Raw genomic sequence first — 18142 nt, forward strand, 5'->3', positions numbered from 1 at the left:
GGGTTATTATTGTTGTTGTTGTTGTCGTCATCATCATCATCATCATCATTATTTTTTTTGCTAAGATTGGGAAGGGATGATGAAAACTAAGGGAGTCAGAATTTCAGGGAATTGGGGAACTCTCAGGAAGGAAACTCCTCCCAATACAGATTGGTACCTACACTGGCAATCCCAGGCTTAGAAACTTTCCAGGAGCTGGGAGGTTTTAGTGAGGGACCCTGATTATATAATCAGTATGTGTCAGTGGCAAAACTTGATCCCAGGTATTCCTATTCTGACTCTATGATACCATATCCCCTCTGTAGCTGATTCCCAAAAAAACCCCATCAGATACTAATAATAGTTATTAGTGTTTGTGTCATATTCTCCTGCTAGACTGAGAGTACCCTTACCTATAATTTGCATCTTCTCCAGCCTCTTACATTTATGGAATGAATGAATAAATTATTAAAAATTAAGTAAAGTAAAACAATAATCTTTGATCCCATCTAGTTATTATGAATTCAGAATTGGAAGTGACAATAATAAATTACTTTGTGTTTATTTGCATTTGAATAATGTTCTACAAATCTCTTCCTTGGGGGCATCTTCTTGTTTTTACCTTTTTTTTTTTTAATCCTTACCATCTGTCTTGGAATCAATATTGTGTATTGATTCTAAGATAGAAGAATGGTAAGGGCTAGACAGTAAGGGTTAAGTGACTTGCCCAAGGTCATACAGCTAAGAAGTGTCTAAGGTCAAATTTGAACCCAGGACCTGACTTTCGGTCCACTAAGCCACTTAGCTGCTACCAGTTTTTTTTTTTCCTTCTAAAAATGGAAGATGCCTAATTTCCCAGGGAAACTGTAGTCTGGGTGCCCCCAAGAAAAGAGCACTCAGAATCCTGTTGCCTGAAGAATTTGGTCTAAAGAGTCCTGCCTCATCTCCAAGGTGGGCCTCAGTGAGCCTTTGACCCATTAATCCCTAAAGGATCAGAGTCAGCAGGGATCTCAGATGTCACCTTGATCCTTGGTACCAAGATATAGCCAACAAAACAGTCACCAGTCTCAGTTGGAAGGTGCTAATCGAGGGGAAGACCTCTACTTCCCAAGGCTCTCCATTCCACTGCTGAACAGCTCAAATGGTTAAGAATTTTTTTTTTTGTTTACATTGAGACTCTCTGCAATTCCTACATATTCACTGGGCCTCACTCTGCCCTTCTGAAGCTAAGCAGAACTAATCTAATCCCTCTTCCATGGGACAATCTTTCAAATATTCAAACCAATCTATCACACCCCCTCTAAGTCTCTTTTTATATTCCAGGCCAAACTCTGCTAGTTCCTCCACCAATCCTTGTATGGTGTGGTCTTAGGGCCCCTCGACAGTCTCCTTGTCCCACTCAGGAGGACTCCTGATTCAGCCTTCCTAAAATGTAGCACCAACCAGATGTGATCTGACCAGGATAGAACTCAGTGAGGTTACCATATGCATTGTAAAAGACATCGTGTCTCTCTTAAAATAGCCTAAGATATGTGGGGGACCGGACGGTGGGGTGGGAGGCATGTATATGTTTCCATGTGTGTGGATGCGTATATATATTATATACCTATTAAACATATAGTAGGTGCTTAATAGATGCTTATTTCCTTCCTTCTCTCATTTCCTTTCTGACTGGCACACACCTTATTTTAAGCTTGTTGCCCTTCAAAATCCCCAAAACTTTTTGCCAAGAACCACTGTCTAGCTTTGCAACCTCCCCCCCTTCATCACTACCATATTATGCTTGATTTTCTTTTTAACGCAAATGTAGGACTTGACTTTTATCTCTATTCAATTTTATCTTGTTAGAGTGGGTGGGTTGATTCTTCTAGCCTTTCAAGAACTGTGAGGCAGGGAGGAAGAAAGAAGGATGGAAGGGATAGAGAGAGGGAGGGAGGGAAGGAAGAAAGGAAGAAAGGAAAGAAGGGAGGGAGGAAGAAAAGGGGGAGGTAGGGAGAAAGGGAGGAAGGAAATGAGAAAAGGAAGCATCAATTAAGTGCCTACTGTATGTTAATAGGTATGAGATCTTATGCTTTCATGTGACTTCTTGATCAAAGGTAATCCTAATACTTTCTTTGGAAAAAGAGTCAATGACGCTATCACGAGCAATAAAAATAGTGAATTCAAGAGGAGTAGCAAACGATAGGGAGAAAACAGTTTGGAAATGCTGAAGTTGAGATGCCAATGGGATGGCAGCCACTGTTTGATTTTTGCTCTCTTGTTCTTAACACCTAGCACAGAGGATGGCACCCAGAGCCACAACAAATCCTTATTGAATGGTTGATTGGTAAGGAAACTCCCTGAAGGAAAGGGCTGTTTCATTTTTATTATTGTATCTCTTGGTGCCTAGTACAGTGCTTGACACATGACAAATGTCTAATAAATGCTTGTCAATTGCTTTAGACCACTGGAGATATGGATCCAGTCCTCATAAGAGATGCCCAAACTCTAGGTATAGATTTGAGACTCTTCTTTAGCAACAACAATTATAATAGTAGTGAGAGCCCATGTTTCTATAGTATTTCTATAGACTCTCAAGTGCTTTACAAATATTCCCTCATTTGATCCTCATAACAACCCTGGTGCTATTATACTACTCATTTTATGGATGAGGAAACTGAGGCAAAAAGACCTTAAGTAATATTCTTCAAGATCACATAGCTAATAAGTGTCTGAAACCAGATTTGAACTCAGATCTTCCTGACTTCAAGCCCAGGGTTCCATCTACTGTATCATCTAACTGCCTCTTTATAGAAGTGATAATGAAGGAGAATTGGCAATGGGCAGAAAGCAAAGAGAAGGGGACCAAGGGAAGGGAAGATCATGAACAAGGAATGACCACACTGAGGAGTGAGGAAGAAGATAAGGGAGGGAATCAGGAATTAGGAAGCCCAGAAACAGATCTAGTATCATACATTTAGTAGCTGTGTGACCTTGGACAAGTCACTTAACCTCTGTATATCTAGGAGAAAAGTTCAGTGAATTCAAGTAGTGGACCTGGAGTCAGGAAGATCTGACTTCAAATCTGGCCACAGACCCTGGCCACTGTATGACCTGGCCAAGTCACTTAACCTCTGGTTGCCTGGCAAAAAGATCCACTGGAGAAAGAAATGGCAAAGGAGTCTAGTATCCTTGCCAAGAAAATAGCTTTGCTCCATGGGTCATGAAAAGTCAGACATAATTGAACAACAAAAATCAAGTGTGGAGGTAGGGCAGAGAGAAGAGAAGAAAGGACTTGAAGAAGTTATTACCGGGATTAAGATGGGGAGTCAATAAAGGTAGGGAAGGTCTGTTGTTGAGTAGCAGCTCAGACTAAAAGGGGGTTCTATAATGTAAATTCTTGTTGGAGGAGGTGAGCTTGATTTCCTGCCCAGCAATACTGGATTAGGAAGAGAGAAATCAGATGACAGGATTCCCAAGGCTTGGGGATTTTCAGGCAGGGAGCAGCAGAAGCCAGGGTAGAGGGGACCGAGCAGTAACTAATGAAACAATGGGGGCATAGAAGCAAAGCTAGATAGGAAGGCTAATGAAAGCAGAATGCAGAAAATGGTCTAGAATAGGAGAGCTCTTGACGCGGGGTCTGTACAATTAAATGTATGTATGTCTCTCTTTGTGTATTTAGACAACTATTTCAGTATGATTTGTTTCCTTTGTCATCTTCTGTATTTTATTTCATGCATTTTAAAAAACATTATTCTAGCAGTGAAACCCTAACTCTATTCTGAGAAGGGTTCCAAAGGTTTCATTGATGTAATAAAGGGGTCCATAAAACCAAAAGGTTAAGAACGTCTTGGTCTAGAAGAATGAAAATGAATAGGGATGAATCATGGGACCAGTGATCCTCATAAGGGGAAAATGAAGTGTTCAAAAGTGGGAAAGTTTTAGAGTCAGAGGACTTGGATTCAAATCTTGTATGTGCCTATTGTCTTTGAATCCCCAGGACTTAGCAGCACCTGGAATGCAGGAGGAGCTTAATGAATGCCTGCTTGCTAGGTTAATTGATTGATTTGTGGCTTTGAGTAAATCATTTAATCTCTCTCAGTCTCAGTTGCATTACCTGTAAAATAAAGGGTTTGGATTAGGTAACCTCTAAGGTCTTTCCCCCTTTTCTAAATTGACAATTCTGTGAATTGTTATCCTATAAAAATAGAAAGGAGGGTGAAATTCGGAGAGATGACAAGGAGGTCTGGGATGTGAGCGTACCAATATGAAGCAGGCGTGTAAAAATGTGGAGAATGGAGCAAGGAGAAAAGATATTAGATCAGGAGTTTCATTAGTCTAAGGCAGTGATGGGCAAACTATGGCCCCCTGAAATGTTCTATCCGGCTGTGCTACATTATTCCTAATCTGACGAATATAACGAGTAGGATACAATGCAATGAAACTTTGGAAGAGTTGCCTTAGAAACAGACTGACAGATGAGCATTTCCTTTCCTTTGGCCCCCTCTTTAAAAAGTTTGCCCATCACTGGTCTAAGGAATTCCTGGTGTGGGACTTCCTTCTACTCAAGAAGATTTGTAACTTCTCTGCAAAAAAAGTCTTTTGGAATTACCTAGAGAGGATTGGGTGATTTGCTCAGGGCCACATAACTAGTATGTGACAAAGGCAGGGTACTGAGTGGCCCAGTAGATAAGAGTAGTGGGCTAGAAGTCAGGAAGACTCATCTTCCCAAATTCAGATCCAGACTCAGACTGTGTGACCCTGGACAAGTCACTTTTTACCCTGTTTGCCTCTGTTTCTTCATCTGTAAAATGAGCTAGAGAAGGAAATGGCAAACCACTCTAGTCTCTGAGCCAAGAAAACCCCAAATGTGGTCACAAAGACTCTGAAAATGACTGAAAAACAACTACACAACAAAGGATTTAAATATCAAGTCTCTCTTACTATAATACCGGGGTTCCCAATCACTTTCTTCCTGAATCCCTTGCTTTTCAGTAACTCTTTCTACATTTCCTATCAGTGTAAAAGGAAAACAATTACACATACACATTCTAAATTATAAAACTTTATTTGATTAATAATGGTTTTTAGCATCATAAAATTATTAAATGTTTATCAGAACACAGTTGAATAAATTAGTGAGACCCTTGATTCTGTTTCCTGTCAGCCAACAGTTTTATCCTTGAGATAGTTTTTGAAAGGGATTACTCCCATATCACATTAAATTCAGCTTGTTTCTTGCTTTGGGTTTTGATTAAGACCAGGACTGAAAATCTTGAATTGCAGAGATAAATTATTATAAATGAAATTAGAACCTTGTAAGGCTATTGAGTAAAAATGGGCTATACTTCTACAAGCATTCAACAATGCTTTTATAAACATAGAAAAAAAACCTTAATTTCATTGCTTGGAAATCAATTCAGAGTTTCTGGTTACTGTGGAGATCAATTTACTTGTCTTTCACTATATTGTTGTGGTGTTTTTTTTTTGTTTTTTTTTTTTGCTGATTTTTTTTCTAGCTCCATATGAAAAAGATTTCATAACCAAACGGAGAGTTTTGGACTTGAGAATCTGGAAGACCCGAGTTCAATTCCTCGTAGACTTAGATTCCAGAAAGACCTAGGTTCAAATCTCACTTCTTACACTTAGGTACTATTAGTATCCCCATCTTATAGTGGAGGAAACTGAGGCAGTGATTTTAAATGACCTTGTGCTTTTATCCCTCTCCCCTGGTGGTTTCCCCTGCCACTCAGGAGTGTATATAGGCAAAGAGGAGTGTATATAGACAAAGAACATGCCCCTCAGAAAGGACCAAGGGCTGGAAATCTGAGAGATGATCTGAAAGTGGTAATAGCAAAGAAATATGCCCAAACCTCTCCCTGGCCCTGTGAACAGAAAGGAGGAGCTGCTTGGGGAGAGATTTGCAAAGGGATGCAATCAGCCAATAAATCAGAGCTTCTAAAGCACATATTATGTGCACAGTTCTAAATGCTGAACAGCACTAAGAAAAAGTAAGAACAGCCCTTGCCCTCGAGGAGCTTACATTCTAATAATAAGAGCTATCATTTGTAAAGAGTTCTAAGGCTTTCAGAATGCTTTGCAAATATCTCATTTTATCTTCACAAAGACCCTAGGAGACAGGTGTTAGTATTTTAAAATTTTCATTTTAGAGATGAGAAAACTAAGAGAGAAGTTAAAGCTATTTCCCCAAGGTCACACACAGTGAGGAAACATTTGAGGTTGGTTTTGAACTCAGATCTTGCTGATTAGAGGACCAATGTTGTATCCATTGTGCCACCTAGTAGACACAAGGTAAATAAAGGGGAAGGGGGCGTGGGAAAAACATTTCCTGCTAAGAAAAGGTCCTTGAAAAAAGTCAGGGATTGAATCTCAGACATAGAAGTGAAAAGGGAGAGGATTCCAGGCATGGGGAACAGTGCAGAGGGAAGGCAGGTTTGGATTAAAGCCAGATTATAAAATAGATTATTAGTAGAAAAGTTCAAGGATTACATATAAGGTAAAAAAAAAATAATTGAAAGGTTCAATGATTATAGGATAAGGGATTCTTAACTGTGCTAAATTCTGTGACTTAAAAAAAATTTTTTGATACCTACATTTTAACTTAAATTTGTAACATAGTTTTAACATTTACCTTTTTAATTTAATTTTCCTTTTTAATCCTACATATTTTGATTTGCATTTAAAAAACATCATTCTTAGAAGAGGTCCTTAGGCTTCACTGGCCTGGCAAAGGGGATAATGACACAGAAACTGCTAAGAATTCATTGTATAAAGGAGCAGCTAGATGGCTCAATGAGTAGAGAGCCAGGACTGGAGTTAGAAGGTCCTGGGTTCAAATCTGAATTCAAAAACTTCCTAGTTGTGTGACCCTGGGCAAGTCACTTAACCCCCATTGCCTAGCCCTTACCACTCTTCTTCCTTAGAACCAATACATAGTATTGATCTTAAGATGAAAGATAAGGGTTTAAAAAAAAAAAAAAGAACTCAGAGTGTAGTAGTTATTCCAGAAGTCATGTAATAGACTATGGAGCCGGGAGAGAAGCAGATAGGAAGGAGCCCAGGGAGAAGGTAGGAATGGAGTCAGAAGTGATGAGCATGCCTCTTGGAGAGCTAAGGCAGAGCTAGCTTCTGAAAGAGCAGGATCGGGGAGCCAATAGGAAACAAGGAGAAGAGTGCTTTTGAGTTCCATAGGCAGATAACCAGGAGGGAACTTGTTGAGCTACTTCAAAACGGAATTTATTTCCACTGATGTTTGAGAGTCTCCTTTCCAGATGTGCTGCTGTCCATGTTTCTAGAGGCATCTGCCGGAGGAAACTTAGTCTTCTGGGCTCTAGGAGAGGTCAGGCAGGCAATCCAGTGGGGGCTGGCAGCAAAACCAATTAATGATGCAATTATGAGACATAAAGAGGGCTTTTAAACTGAGTAAGAGAAAGACACTAGAAAAGTCCTCAGATTTGGGGGGGTGGAACTCTCAGTCACAAGCAACTTGTAGGCTAATTACAAATCATTCTTTTCTCTTCATTACAAAAACTAGCCCCCCTCCTGATTTAAAGAGGTTTTCTTAGCTTTGCTCTAATTACTTGAAAGTCATAAAACCACTCTTATTTGAAGGACTCTATAATTCAGACTTTTCTTTCAGCCAGTTTTCACTTATTTCTCCTAATTAATCTGGATTGGTATTACTCCAGCCCCACTTCAAGTGAATGCCAGTCAATGGAGCAAATGATCTGAATTTAAGTTTAAATTGTGATTCTTGGGAGCATGTACTTAAAAAAGAAGAAGAAGCCATAAGAATCCTGAAAGGAGAGGAGTCCAAAGAATGAATCTCTAATTTGAGGTGGGAGAGAATCAAAGAGTGAGCTTTCTAGCAATTTAATACAAGTCGAAAGAGCCAAAGGTCCTAGATTCAAATCTAAGGATAACTGACTTGCCACAAATGGATAGTTATCGTTAGATTTGAATCTAGGCCCTTTGGCTCTCAACAAACTACTTCTAAATAACGGATCTTCCTCCCTTTTTTTAAGCCTTCTCTTCCCTCTTAGAATCAATACTATATAAAATTAGGGGATTAGATTAAGTGGTCTTTGATGTCCCTTCCAACCTCAAATCTAGAATCTTGTGGAGAAACTGATATCTCATTATATATGCATATAATTTATATATTATAGATTCATATACATATATAGTATATATAATTTATATGTGTAATTTTTATATGTGCCTATGTTATATACATGTATATATAATGTATATGTGTGTGTATGTTATATATGTGTGCATATATAATTTATGTATGTATATATGTATATATACATATACACACACACACACACACAGACACACACACACACACACACACACACATATATATATAAAAACTGGGTAGAAGGAGGCAGTGGCCCAGGGAAAGTTCCCTTCAACTTGCTCCCAATGCTCTCCTCCAGCAAATTAACCCGTGAAATTCCTTTTAATGGAAGTGGGGAAGACACAGTCTTCCATCTCCCAGTAAGTCAGGTTTAAACTGCAGTTATCCCTCAAGAGGCCATATAAAAACTAGCATTCACCTTGACTGATCTTTTCTTCTCAATTCAACATGGAACGCCTCCTCTGTGTGAGTGTGTATGAGGGGACTGGATTGAACTTCATGAGATCTAAGGTCTTTTTCTGTCTAAATGCTGGGATCACTGTGGGGTACTAGGTCACTTCTCTGGGGATGGGGAAAAATCAAAGGTGGCATGAAAGAAGACCCTGCTCTCAGGACACTTCCAGTCTCAGCATGTGAAGAAAGCTATGGACACAAATAAGAACAGGCTGGGAAAGTGACTCACCCCAGGTCACTTGGCTTATGCTAGACCGAAGCTAGTGAACCTTAGAGCTTTTGGGTCTACACTGCTGAGGTCTGACCCTGTTCTCAGGTTTCTCCGACAGGAATCTTCTCTTCACCTTTTCAAGGTCCTATAGTGAGACGGCGATGTGTGTATGAGTCTCTCGTGTTGGGTTCAAGTGTATAGATTTGTGTGTGTGTGTGTGTGTGTGTGTGTGTGTGTGTGTGTGTTTAGGGCAACTTCAGCACTGGCTTCTTGCATTATTTCTCTTCCTTTCCATTTTCCTTCCCTTGCACATCAGACTGGCCAAACCTCTCCTAGCCCTCTCAGGTAAATGCGGTTCATTCACAAGGGGCTGTTCAGTGACACTGGAGTATTGTTTCTGGACTTGGAGTCAGGAACAGCTGAATTCAAATCCTACTGCAGATATTCACCAGCTGTGGGACTTTTGGACAAGTTGCTTAATCTCCCTCAACCTCAGTTTCTTTATCTGTAAAGTGAGAATTAAAGGAGATAACACGTGAGGCACATAAGTCTTGTTCTATAAATGCTAGATATTGTAGGATGGGAAGTGATGAGGAACGGAGCTAGATTCCCCAGCTTCCCTTTCCCATAGCTGACCCTTCCAGGGAGACCTGAGAGTCATCACTGATACTGAATGCTGGAACAAGACAGGTTGGTGGGCGGGATGCCGGAGCATCTTAACCTATCAGAGATCTCAGGCTTAAATGGTCATTGGAAGGGGTTTTAGAAGCCATCTAGTTTGACTTCCTTGCCAGCTGTGATCTTGGCCAAGTCATGACCTGAATCTCAGATTCTTGGCTGGTCCCTCAAAGTGACCCAGTGTTTAGAATTCCTTAAGTCAGGAAAACCTGAGTTCAACACTAACCTCAGATACTCATAGGAGTGTGACCTGGGCAAATCCTCTCTATATAACAGTTTCCTCATCTGTAAAATGGGGATAGTAATAGCACCTCTCTCCTTGTGAGGCTCAAATGAGAATATATTTGTAAAGGACTTAACATAGTGCCTGGCACCCAGTAGGTGCTTAATAAATGCCTACTTCCTTTCCCTTCTTGCCTAGAAGACCTTAAAAGTCCCTCCTACCTCTAAATCCATGATCTTTTAGAATCCTCATTTTACAGATGGGATAACTGAGACCTAAGGTAAGCTATAGCTTGTGGGGACTGGAAACTAGGTTTTCCCACTCCCCAGGGCTAGACATATTCCATCAAACCTCTTGGATTCGTCTAACCTTCCATCCTGGGATCAACACTGTGTATTGGTTCCAAGGCAGAAGAGCACTAAGGGTTAGGCAATGGGGGTTAAGTGACTTGCCCTGGGTCACACAGCTAGGAAGTGTCTGAGACCAAGGATCTCTCATCTCAATCCCCTGAGCTATCTAGCTTCCCCCTGGATTCTTCTAATACGTTTGACTTTCTTGTGTGTCAGACAGTCAGGACAAGAGTGATCAGCTTGTCCTCATCAGCTCACTTAAGGAGGCCTGCTCCTGTAAGCTCTCTGTCAATTATCCTTCATTAGCATTAAGTATTAAAACGCCTAGATAAGTTCTTGGCCATCCCAGGGGTCCCCAGGCACCAAGCCTGGCTGGGAAGGGAGGGAGGGAAGGAGGGAGGAAGCTCATTTATCCTCTTGCATCTTGTCCAAGATGAGCTTGAAAGTCCAAACCCCTGGGAGCCTGACAGGTCTTATCAAGGCAGGGCAATGAGACCCCCATGCATGCCAGGAGGCTCAGGAATATTTCATGAAGTTGGACCCTCCTGCTGGAAGAAATGCCCCAATTAAACACTTGTTCGGAAAAACAACCATTATTCCAAATGGAGCTGAGCCAAGACGGGCGTTAGTCATCTCCCACGTCTGTCAAGACGAATTTATTCCAGCCCTTGTCCCTTTCCTCCCCTCAAGGGTCAAACTTCCTGAGCACAAAGGTCCCTTCTAGGTTCAAGGCCCAAGATCTCCATGGGGTGCTCAGTCATCAGTCTGGGATGGAGCTAGCAATAATAACTAGCATTCAAATAGCATTTTAAGGTTGGCAAAGCACTTTATCAATATTATCTCATTCGATCCTGGGAGGAAGGAGATATTATTATTTTCATTTTACAGCTGAAGAAACAGAGGCAGGCAGAGGTGAAGTGACTTGTCCAGGGTCACACAGCTAGTAAGTATCTGAGGTCACTTTTGAACTTGGGTCTTCCTGACTCCCGATCCTACACACTACAACCACATCATCTAGCTGCCAAATCATCTAGCTCCCTGACCTCTTCTAGGCTGTCTTCCAAATGGATAACAACAACAACAACAACAAACAACAGATAACATAGAGCACTTCCTATATGCTGCAATCATTGGATCCTCACAACCCAGTTTTCCTGACTCCAGACCCAGGGCTCTTTCCATTGGGACCCCTCCATGCCCCATAGAACTTCACAACTCTTTCCTCAGTTGGCCCTCAGGGCATTCCAAATTTTCCCCTCATTACTTTCCAGATTAAATGGGGGGAAATAGCCATCTGAATTAGTAAAGGAAAAGGATAGAATCTGAATTACAAATTACAGGGTTCTTTAAAAGTGAAGTTTTATGTGTGTTTAAGTAATTAGAATTAAGATAAAAATCCCCTGAGGGGACCTACTTTAATGAATGGAAATGAATACTCTGTAATTAGCACATCAATGGAAAATTAAAACCTACTTCTAAAGTACTTCTGGTTTTTCTACAGTTGCTTCTTCCCATTAGTGTTGATCTTCTGAAAGATCTTGGATTTCATTTTTTGTTTATTGTTCTTTTCCATTCAGGTCTGACTCTTCCTTCTCTAGTTCACTTTACAAATGAGGAAACTGAGGCTGGTAAACAGGGCTGGTTAAATGACTTACCTGCCCAAGGTCACACAGCTAGGAAATATCTGAAGCCAGATTTGAACTCATGAAGATAAGTCTTTCTGATTCCATGCCAGGAACACCCCTGGAATGCCCAGGCTAGGAATAATCTGAGAAAATCAGAGAATTCCCAAGGATGGGAGGAGGGAGTCCAGGGTGGGCTGGGACATTCCTCCACCTTGGACTCTTTCCACCTGCCTGGCCATGCTTTCTATAACATCTTTGAATAAACACGTTCATGCCTTCAGATGAAAAGGTTTGAACTCCAATTCTTTGGGCTGAGAGCCAACATTCGCTCTCTCCATGACAAACGGGCTCTCCCACAACGGTAGTACATAGAGCGCCCGGCATGGAATCAGAGACTCATCTTCGTGAATTCAAATCTGGCTTCAGATACTTCCTAGCTGTGTGACCTTGGGCAGGCAAGTCACTTAACCTGCCCTGTTTACTAGCCTCAGTTTCCTCATCTGTATAATGTTGTTGAGTCATTTCAGTTATGTCTGACTCTTTGTGGCCCAATTTAGGGTTTTCTTGGCAAAGATACTGGAGTGGTCTGTCATTTTCTCTCTAGCTCATTTGACAAATAAGGAAACTGAGACAGACAGGATTGAGACTTGCCCAGGGTCTCACAGATAGTAAGTGCCAGATTTGTAATCAGGAAGAGGAGTCTTCCTGACTCCAGGTCCACTGTGCTTCCCCAAGGATAATAATAATAATAATAATAATAATAATAATAATAATAATAATAGTTTCCATTTATATAGCCCTACTATGTGCTAGGTACTTTACAAATATTATCTCAGTTGATCCTCACAACCAACCTGGGAGATAGGAGCTATTATTCTATTTTACCATGGAGGAAACTGAGGCAAACAAAGAGGGTTACACAGTTATGAGGTTAAATCTGTACTCGGGACTTCTTGACTTCAGGACTAGCGCTCTGTCCACTGCACCACGTAGCTTCTTCAGGCTCTCTAAGATCCCTTCCAACTCTAGACCTTCCATCCTATAATCCTAAATCACTTAATGGGCCTCAGTTTCCTTTTCTGTTAAAAAGGAGTTAAGTCTATTATTCTGACAATTCTGATGAACAGAATGGATAAGGGAAAGGAAAGAGTGGAAGCATGGTGAAAGAGCAATCGAGAGGCTAATACCACCCTCCAGATGCTTCCTTAACAGAGTCCCTCTCCCAATCTGGCCTATGGTAATAAGCCTTCACCTCCCAAAGAAGTCTCCCCAGCCTGGGAGCCCCTGCCAGGGCTTGGGCTCTGCCAGTCTAGGAGGGTCACCTCCACAGTACAGTAGCCACAGGACAAAGACTTTAATGTAGGAAATGATTCACCCTTAAATTCTCAGCCACACATTTAGTTTGCTCAGGAAGCCTTTCCTCGGGGAGAATGTCAAGGCTAACTTTAGCACCAGCCTTGCCCAGAGTTAATGCAAACTCTGAGCTAGGAAAATCAGAATTAATGAAGTTTTACCGCACGTTCGCTTGGGGCTTCTATATAAAAATGGTGAGGAGTGTGGGAACTGAGATTTACGCTATTAATATTTTACTTTGTTCATCTTCTTTATGGAGAATAAGAAAGGATGAGTTCTAAGTTCCAGACGACAGTGGAGACAATTCTCTAGAAGAAACATTTTGAGAGGCAGCATTTGTAGAGTAGATAGAAAGCTGGTCTGGAAGCTAGGAAGTTGTTGAGTTATGCCCGACTTTTTGTGCCCCTGTAGACCGTACTGTCCATGGAGTTTTCTTGGCAGAGACAGTGGAATGGTTTGCCATTTCCTTCTCCAGGTTTACCACTTACTTCTCCAAATGGAGAGGCTTGACATTTCCTTCTCTAGTTGGTTAAAGAAAACAGAGTTGAAGTGACTTGCCCAGGGTCACACAACTAGTAAAAGTTTGAAATCATATTTGAACTCAGATCTTCCTGTTTCCAGCTCTGGTGCTCTATCTACTGCACCACTTAGTTTTCCCTGATTATTGCCATTTCCTTCTCCAGTGGATTAAGGTATAGCTATTAAGTGCCTGAGACCAGATTTGAACTTTAGTCTTCCTGATTCCAGTCTTGGTGCTCTATTCACTGAGCTACCTAGCTGCTTCCTAGAGACCAGGAAAACCTGGGTTCAGTCCTGCCTTTTGACACATTAGAGAACAATATTAAAATTAATTCCATTAATATTAATAATAATAAAATGGACAATAGAGAGAATATTAATCTTAACCTTTCAGTTGGTTTCCTTGGCAACTTTAAGACTAGAAGGTGCTCCCCTTGGATAGGTAAAGAGACCTTCCTCCTCTGGGAGTTCCTTATATCAATGAAAGCACAGATCTAATTTCTATCTCAATTCTTTTAAGTTAATTTGTTTTCACTAACATTTGTTATGTCTTCACTGCCCCTTCCTCATTGAACAATTAAAATTAAATTAAATTCTCATAACAAATATTTTAGTCTAGAAAAACAAATTCCCATGTTGGCCACACCCCAAAATGTATATCCTATCCGTCTGCCTGCAGTTTAAAGCCATAGTTCTCTAACAGGTGAATGTCATTTTTCATGGTTAGGCTTCTGGATTCATGTTTTCTCTTTGCATTAATCAGAATTCTCAAGACTTTCAAAGTTGTTTTTCTTTATAATGGCATTACAGAAATTGTTCTCCTAGTTCTGCTTATTTCATTCACTTATTTCATTCCATATCTGATCAGACTTACGGCCTTTCTAAAGGATACGTGTGTCAGTATTGACTTGACTAATCTGCAGTAATGACTACCCACTCCTCCTTCTAGATGAGTTTTCCTCTCTTGACTTCTATGACTGCTCTCTCCTGTGGGTCTGAGAACTCCTCCTTGTTCTCTTTTTGCAGGATCAGCAACCATCTGGTACCTGCTAAATATGGGGAACCCTGAGGCTCTGTCCTGGTCCTTCCATCTCTCTCTTCTGAGAGATCTGCTCCCATGGGTTTAATTTTCATTTCTCTGCAGATGACTCCCAAATCTACATATCTTGCCTGAATCTCTCTCCTGACCTTTAGTCGGAAATGACCAACTACCTGTAGGCCATCTCCATCCAGATGTCTCATTGGCCTCTTAAACTGAATGGATCTCATTTGCCCCCTTAAACCTGCCCCTTCTCCAAACTTCTCTCTTTCTGTGGAAGATGCCACTATCCTTTCAATCACCAGCTTCAGAGTCATCTCTGACTCTTACTACTCCCTTCCCTGCCCGCCCCATCTAATCAGTTGTCAAATCTTATTGATGCACCTCTTGAATTTGTCCCTTCTTTCCACTCAAAGTCTTTCTTCTCCTCTCATCTGTTGTACAGTGTATTAACTAGCCTCTTAATTGCTCTTTCAACATGCTTCCAACCCTTCTCTCATCTAAATCTGTCTACCATAGAACTTCCAGAATAATATTCTTAAGACTCAAGTCCAACTATGTCACTCCCCGCTGAAGAGAAAAAATCTTTGGTGGCTCCCTATTGCCACTTAGATAATAATAACAGACATTTATAAAGCAGTTACCATGTGCCCAGGAAGCACTTTATAATTATCATCTTATTACAATTCTGGGAGGGAGGTGCTATTTTCATCCCTATTTTACAGATGAGGAAACTGAGATAAATTGAATTGCCCAGACTAATTGACTTGTCACATAGCCGTTAAATTTCTGAGACTGGATTTGAACTGAGATCGTTCTGACTCAGGGTCCAGCTCTGTCTACCATGCCATCTAGCTGCCTGATAAAATATGGATTGCTCAGTCTGGCATGTAAAACCCTTCACAATCTTGCTTCCACTTATATTTCTACATTTCCCTTATATTGCTGCTCTTCATGACCTTTACATTCCAGATCACTTGTGCTTTGAAGAAACCAACGTTCTGTCCTTGACCCAGACTGCCTCTCCTCTCTCCTCCCATTCTGGCATCCTCTGCCTTGCAGGATCTCTCGAGCGGTCCCTTCTGGGCTCCTACTTTTATGATCCCCCATTATTAGTGCACTTCCTGTCCTTGATTATCTTTATTTACGTATCTGCTGTATTCTCTGGTCTAATGTAAAGAACCAGGAAAATGCCATCTGATCTACCAGTCGAAATAGCTGGTTACTTTGGAGAAAGCATCTGTGTGTAGATGGCCTCCAAGGAAAGTGAAGACCTCTATCTAGGCTTAGAGGCCCTTTGATTGATTTGTTGTTGGCAACTTTTTTGTTTGACAGATCACTGTGTACACCTGAGGGCTACCTCAGGGCAGTGACTATGGTTCTAACAGTCAGACTAGAAACACCCTAAAGGCGGGATCTTTGCTGACACCCCCCTTCAGTCATCTGGGGCTTCCTGAGGGCGGGAATAACGTGTCCCCCATCAAGCTGGGGTCTTCCTAGGGGCAGAGAATGTTCTGTTCTCCTCCCCATTCCCCACTAGGCTGAGGGCTTCTCTAGGGCAGGGGCTGAGACTCCCCGGTCACACTGGGAGACAGAAGGACCATTTCTTTTCCTCCTTATTACCCAGGGACCTCAACACAAAGCTTTGCCTACAGCAATGACTTAGTACCCTTTGCAGAACGAAGCAGGAGGCAAGCCTGGCCTAATGCGTCTCAGAGGAAACAGACAGGCAGTGATGGGGGCTGGCCAGCTCGCTCCCTTTAGAGCAGTGGTTAGGTCGTTAGTGGGTGTGATTAAGTAGCGGTAAGCAGGGATGTGGAAAAGGCTTGTCTCATTAAAAGACCTGTTGGCACGTGGCTGCCTCTTAACAAATGTGTCAATGTGCGATGGTCAGAAGCGAGGAAAGGAAGACAGAATCTCCAAATGTTCCCCCCTAGGGGTCCTCCACTTTAAACAAACCCAGCCAACTTGCTCTCTTGAGCTTGCCGGTCTGTTTTTCCCTCATTTCCAGTCTTCCTATCCCAAGGCTTATTTGTCCTTGCTCTTCTCCCTCCCCACCTTTGCTTCTTTTGGTCATGCCTTGGCTTTCTCTTCTTCCTCCTAATTCCTTCATCAGCCCTGTCCACACACACCATTCCTGCCACTGCCCCCACCCCATCCTTCCTCAGGCAATGGGCTGCCTCTAAAGAGCTGTACCTCCCCTTGGTGTTGATGGTATGCTTTTGAAGAAGACCAGAGTCATGGGCAAATCTGTGGGGAGAAAGGGAGTATTTTTCAGAGGGAGAAGGCTCACTTCTCACCCAGGGGAGAGGAAGAGGGGACTGGGAGGGCTGGGTAGGAATGGGGAGGATATTTCTTTAGTGACCTCACATTTCTGGTATATTCTAGGAGAATCTGGACAGGGGAGTGAAGACAGGAGAGGGGAAGAAGGGCATGTCTCTTCTTTGGGTTGGAGATTGGAGCAGGGAGTATGTGAGACACCTAATTATCTAAGTACTTTCTGGTAGTAACCACATCTTTGTTTCCTGGTATCTCTCTATCTCTGCCTATCTCTCCATGCTTTTCCACCCTCCCAAACATCTCTCATAATCTTCTCCTGTCTCTCCAAATCCTCACATCTCCCTACATCTTCATCTCTCCCGTTCTTCTCTCCCCCCCATCCCTGTGTATCCTCCCATACTTATCTCTGCCAATCTCCTCCTACTTCTCTATTGATGCTTTTTTCCATTTCTCCTGATCTCCTATCTCCCCAACTTCCCTTCTCCCAATATTTCTATCCATTTGTCTCTCCTCCTGCTCATATCTCCCTCTCTTATATGCTTCCATCTCTCCTAATCTGTCTCCCCTTCTTCCCACATCTCCTTTCCCCATTTCCCTATGCTTCTCCTTATATCTCTCTCTTCCCATCTCCCTGTGTCATTTCTCGTCCTTATGTCTCCCTCTCTCCCATATCTCTGTCTTCCTTTCTCCTGGTCTTTTCTCTTCCCCATTTCTCCTCTTCTCCCCATATTTCCATCTTGTCCATCTCCTGTGTCTCTCCTCTCCTTTCAGTACATCAGGGACACGTGTATCGATTCTGCACCCCTGAGGGTAGGTGGCTAAATGAGAAGAACTCCAGCCTTCCTTGGATTGACATGTCAGAGTGTGAGGAGAATAAGACAGGAGAAAGGGTAAGCTGGGGGTGTGGACAGAGAAGGGGAAAGGGAAGACAAGTGGATGCTAGCAGGAGAGGGGAACAGAGTGATCCATTTGTTTGTAAGAAGGAAGTGGAACAAGATGGAAAGCTCTGGGAAGAAATCAGCTCACCTGAATCATCCCCTACTTCCAGATTCTTTGCATAGAATGCATTCTGGGTCACTGGGTGAGGGAAAAAAAGCACTTTCCTATTCTATTCTAGTAGATTTTTCTGAGCACTCTTCCCCCACTGAAGAGACCTCGTGTACATTGTCCCCAGGAGCATGTGCACCACTGTCTTCCTCTGGGTCTCATTCTTGGGATCCCAGGGAGTGGGCATGAAGTTGAGGATGACTTCCAGGCCCAAAATGACCCTATGGACCAGATGGGCC

The 18142-nt window shown here is 42.0% G+C and overlaps 1 protein-coding gene across 1 annotated transcript in view; it reads left to right on the plus strand.

Annotated features, from left to right (window-relative positions):
- The window catches only part of GLP1R (glucagon like peptide 1 receptor), a 69203-nt gene that overhangs the window by 24551 nt on the left and 26510 nt on the right, over nt 1-18142 (plus strand). Inside the window, exon 7 of the mRNA XM_044675299.1 lies at nt 17628-17746. Coding sequence (XP_044531234.1) covers nt 17628-17746 — 119 coding nt within the window. The remainder of the gene's footprint in view (nt 1-17627; nt 17747-18142) is intronic.

The sequence above is a fragment of the Gracilinanus agilis genome, chromosome 4 (assembly GCF_016433145.1).
Source record: "Gracilinanus agilis isolate LMUSP501 chromosome 4, AgileGrace, whole genome shotgun sequence".
In the NCBI taxonomy this organism is placed as follows: Eukaryota; Metazoa; Chordata; class Mammalia; order Didelphimorphia; family Didelphidae; genus Gracilinanus; species Gracilinanus agilis.